Source organism: Austrofundulus limnaeus, unplaced genomic scaffold (genome assembly GCF_001266775.1).
Source record: "Austrofundulus limnaeus strain Quisiro unplaced genomic scaffold, Austrofundulus_limnaeus-1.0 Scaffold343, whole genome shotgun sequence".
NCBI classification, from domain to species: domain Eukaryota; kingdom Metazoa; phylum Chordata; class Actinopteri; order Cyprinodontiformes; family Rivulidae; genus Austrofundulus; species Austrofundulus limnaeus.
Window position 1 is genome coordinate 74,296 of NW_013952745.1, and position 4,586 is coordinate 78,881.

General features: G+C 40.3%; 1 protein-coding gene across 1 annotated transcript; it reads left to right on the plus strand.

The window, feature by feature from the left end:
- Positions 1 to 294: 294 nt before the first annotated feature.
- LOC106527784 (dematin) lies at positions 295 to 2,519 on the plus strand (the record flags this gene model as incomplete). The annotated part of the gene is given in 3 exon segments (XM_014022773.1): positions 295 to 351; positions 719 to 799; positions 1,365 to 2,519. Coding segments are annotated over 3 exon segments (252 nt in total), but the record flags the coding sequence as incomplete, so codon positions are not given.
- Positions 2,520 to 4,586: the final 2,067 nt, after the last annotated feature.

Genomic DNA, 4,586 nt, shown 5'->3' on the forward strand with positions numbered 1-4,586 from the left:
GTTGGTTGGTTGTTGGTTGGTTAGATGTTGATTGGTTGGATGGTTGGTTGGTTTGTTGGTTGGTTGGTTGGTTGGTTGGTTGGTTTGTTGGTTGGTTGGTTGGTTGGTTGGTTGGTTTGTTGGTTGGTTGGTTGGTTGGTTGGTTGGTTGGTTGGTTGGTTGGTTGGTTGGTTGGTTGGTTTGTTGGTTGGTTGGTTGGTTGGTTGTTCGTTCGTTCGTTCGTTCGTTCGATCGATCGTTTGTTCATTTGTTTGTTTGATTGATTGTTTTATTGTTTGTTTGTTTGTTTGTCAGAACGGAGACTCCAGGATGGACAGAGGGAACTCCCTGCCCAGCATGTTGGAACACAAGGTCAGAAAAGTCAAAACAGATTCATTTCAACATTTTCAGCTTCTTGAAAAATGTTTATTGATGTAAAATAACTTCACTGTCAGACTGAGTTTCATTACCTCAGCATCTAAAACATATTTTCACTAAAGGATAAAAGTCTGTATTCAGAAACATTCAAATATTTTGTGTAATAAGATGATTTGATGCGTTTGTTCTAAAAGCTTTGACAAAGGTAGAAGTGCGCCTCAAACTGTGCTGCTAAACAAACCGATGACTCAGCATTTAGAGCAGCAGACAGCAGAATCTGGACGCTGCAGGTTTCAGTGTCTGAAAGTGTAAGAATCCTCTCTGATGAGGTTCATTCTTCTTGTTTATCTCCTGGGAGCAGGTTTATCCGTATGAGATGCTGGTGGTGACACACAGAGGACGCAGCAAACTTCCTCCTGGAGTGGACCGAACCAGACTGGAGGTAAAACAAATTAAACTTTAAAGGGCCTGTCACATCAAATTTTTGTTATAAACATAAATGTTTTTTTAAAGAGAACATTGATAACATGTTGCAAAACAAATTTCATGTCACTGAGATGAACGGTTGTTGAGATATTTGCTTGTGAAGAAACAGGAAGTGATGTCAGAGGGGAACGTCTGCATGTAAACAGTGTTGTTACAAAAACAACACAAACTGAAGAGAAGAATCTGATGTTTCTTTTGATTATTTTTAGTTTCTATCAAAGAGAGGTGAGGAAGAGTTAAAGTTTAAATAATTTAGTTTTGATAAACAAAGACCAGAGAGTTTATTTTATTGAGTTTCTCTTTGATGTCACTTCCTGTTTCACTTTGAGCCAAATTCAAAAGAAAATAGGCCAGTTTTGAGACAAAATGGGTAAAATTGCATGTATTATGCAAATTTCTTGTGTAAACATGTTTTCTCTGACTTTTTGTATTTGAAGGATAGGCACGTCACAGGAACTTTAATATTTATTCAAACCAGTTCCTGTTTCTGATGAAACTGTTGCTCCGCCCCCTGCCTGCAGAGACACCTCTCTCAGGAGGAGTTCTTCAGCATTTTCGGGATGACCATCGAGGACTTTGACCATCTGTCCCTCTGGAAGAGGAACCAGCTGAAGAAGAAGTTCTGTCTGTTCTGACGTCTCCGGGACCACCTGTCCCAGAACGCCCCGCTCTTCCCGGGCCGAGCGGCGGGAAGCGGCACAGACTGTCACCTCCAGGCGTCTCCAGCACCGTGGACTCTCGGGGTTTGGGTTGTTGTTTGTTGCGGAGGGAGGCCGGAGTGGTTTTAGAGTTCTGCTGCACACGTTCCTGTCACCGGTTTGACCTTTTAGAGCTGCAGGACAGCAGCTGTAGTCACGAGCCACAAAAATAACGAGCCAGCACCAAAAACTAAAATAAAATAAAATAAAATAAAAAAGTGAGTTCACAGAGAGAGGAGCTGCAGAGTGAGTTCTGGTGGCGAGTTTAAAAAACCGAATTTGTGGGTTCAGGTGGGACCGGAAGAGACCCGCTCCATCCTGAAACCTGTCCCTCTGACTCACTGTCAGCTTTCAGGCAGAGCTAACTCTTCTCTGGAACGGAGGGTTCCTATTGGCTTAGCCAGCTATGATGTCATCGACACACCGTTTCTTTCCCGGAGAGAAAAAACACGACTGTTTGATCGCAGCCAAACCTGATGCTGCGATCAAACTGCAATCTTTGTTTTTTCTTTAATTTAGCAGAAGTCACTGCCACACACACACACACACACACACACACACACACCTTCTGAGCGAAGACGAGCAGAGACAAACAGCCGAAGCAGCAGGTTGGAGACGATCGGCTTCGGTTCGTGTTGCTTAGTGACCAAATGATGTGCAGCTATTTTCTGACCTCTCTACAGCAGAGTGGCATGTTTGTTTGTTTTTAAACCTTAATAAAAATGTAAAAATAAAATCATCCATGAATGTTAAAAACAGCAGACTGACAGAAAGTCACGGATATTTTTCACTGAAATAAACAGATTCAACCCTTCTGCACTCATCATTAAAATAAATCGTTAAAATGTTGGAGATTAAACCTTAAAAACATTAAATATTCATCTGATTTAAACACGTTTAACTCTGAGAAGAACTGCAGCTCTGAGTTCTGTGTGAAGCAGCTTCATTCAGCTCTGCTTCCTCACTTCCTGTCATGTTCCCTGGCTGCTTCCTGTTTCTGTGCTACAAAATAAAAGCCCTCGCCAGGATGAAGACGAGTCAGAGCGAAGAAGCGTCGCTCGCTTTAGATCATTTTTTTCTTTTTGGTTCTGATTCTGGCGCTGGTCTCTGTGAGGGTTCTGGCTTGGTTCTGATGGTTTGTTGCTGTGGCAGAAAACAAAGAAACACGATGACACAAAGATTGTTTCATCTCTTTTCTACATTTTGACGTGTTTTATATGAGGAGCTGTTTGTAAAGTTACACAGTCTAAAATTACCACCAATATTCTTGTTTTATTTAAACTTTTATAAGAAAAAAAGAACAGATTTATTTTTCAAAGTCAGTTTTTCACCACATGATTCATACATTTATAAATGTCATAGTTTATAAACTAAATATTTAACTTACAAATTAAATATTTAGTTAACAAGATAAATATTTAACTTGCTAACTAAATATTTAAGTTGTGACCTAACTACTTAGTTAGCTAGCTAAATATTTAACTTAAATATTTAGGTAGCTACCTAAATATTTAAGTTTCAACCTAAATATTTAGCTCAAAACTAAATATTTAAGTTTCAACCTAAATATTTAGCTCAAAACTAAATATTTAAATCACACGTTAAATATTTATCTTGTTAACTAAATATTTAATTTGTAAGTTAAATATTTAGTTTATAAACTATGACATTTATAAATGTATGAATCATGTGGTGAAAAACTGACTTTGAAAAATAAATCTGTTCTTTTTTCTAATAAAAGATTAAATAAAACAAAACTATTGGTGGTAATTTTTGACAGTGTAACTTTACAAACAGCTCCTCATAGTTTTATTCTGTTTTTTATTATTTACTCTTTAACCTGCAGGACGACTTCGACTCTCCATGTTTCTGATCTTTGAGTTTCTCTTTAAACCAGAAAATCAGATATTTACTCAGTTTTACTTCAAAATGAAATATAAATCAATAAAATAGATATTAATTTGAATTTTAAGTGGGGTTTTTTCTCAGCAGAAACTTCATGAACAAACTGCTAAAGCTACCTGTTTTAAAATCCTCATTTCTAATGAAAAAGGACTGAAGTGACTCCAGAACCGGGCCTGACTGGTTCTGGTTGTTTGTTTGCAGCTGGAAACAGATAATAATCAGTTATATTTAAGTTTTTCTTCTTATTTAAACTGCTTCAGCTGATAACTGGTGGAGTCAGGCTGGTCAGGTGGTCTGGAGGTTCTGACTGTTCTGGTCGGAGGTCCGAAGTCGTCCTGCTGCTGTAAATACTGACGATGAGGATTTCCTCTGTGCTGTTGCTGTTTTCATGTCTGCTGCTGTAACAGATGAATGATGTGAGAGAAGAACAGGAGTTACAATAAAGACATTTCTATCAGCTGGAAGGACTCTGTTTGTTTTACTGGTGTACTGAAGAGTTTCTCTGCAGGGACTCTGGACCCTCCCTCAGAGGTGGGCTGACAAGTTCAGTTCTCAGAGCTGCTGCTCCTCAGGACCCCTGGACACCCTCACAGGGAGGAGTTCTGGACATGTCCACAGGGAGGAAAACATGAAGGAGACCCCGGATGGTCTGAGAACACTTTGGAATCCCTGATGAGTTGAAGGAGCTGTGGAAAAAGAGGTCTGGACCACCCTGATCTAAATGCTGCCCTCAAGACCTGAGTCTGGACCAAGATGGATGATGGATGGATGGATGGAGGATGGATGGACGGATGGAGGATGGATGGATGGATGGACGATGATGGATGGATGGATGGATGGAGGATGGATGGATGATGGATGGATGGAGGATGGATGGACGATGATGGATGATGGATGGATGGATGGATGGATGGATGGATGGATGGATGGATGGATGGACGATGATGGATGATGGATGGATGGAGGATGGATGGATGGAGGATGGATGGACGATGATGGATGATGGATGGATGGATGGATGGATGGATGGATGGATGGATGGATGGATGGATGGATGGACGATGATGGATGATGGATGGATGGAGGATGGATGGATGATGGATGGATGGAGGATGGATGGATGATGGATGGATGGAGGAT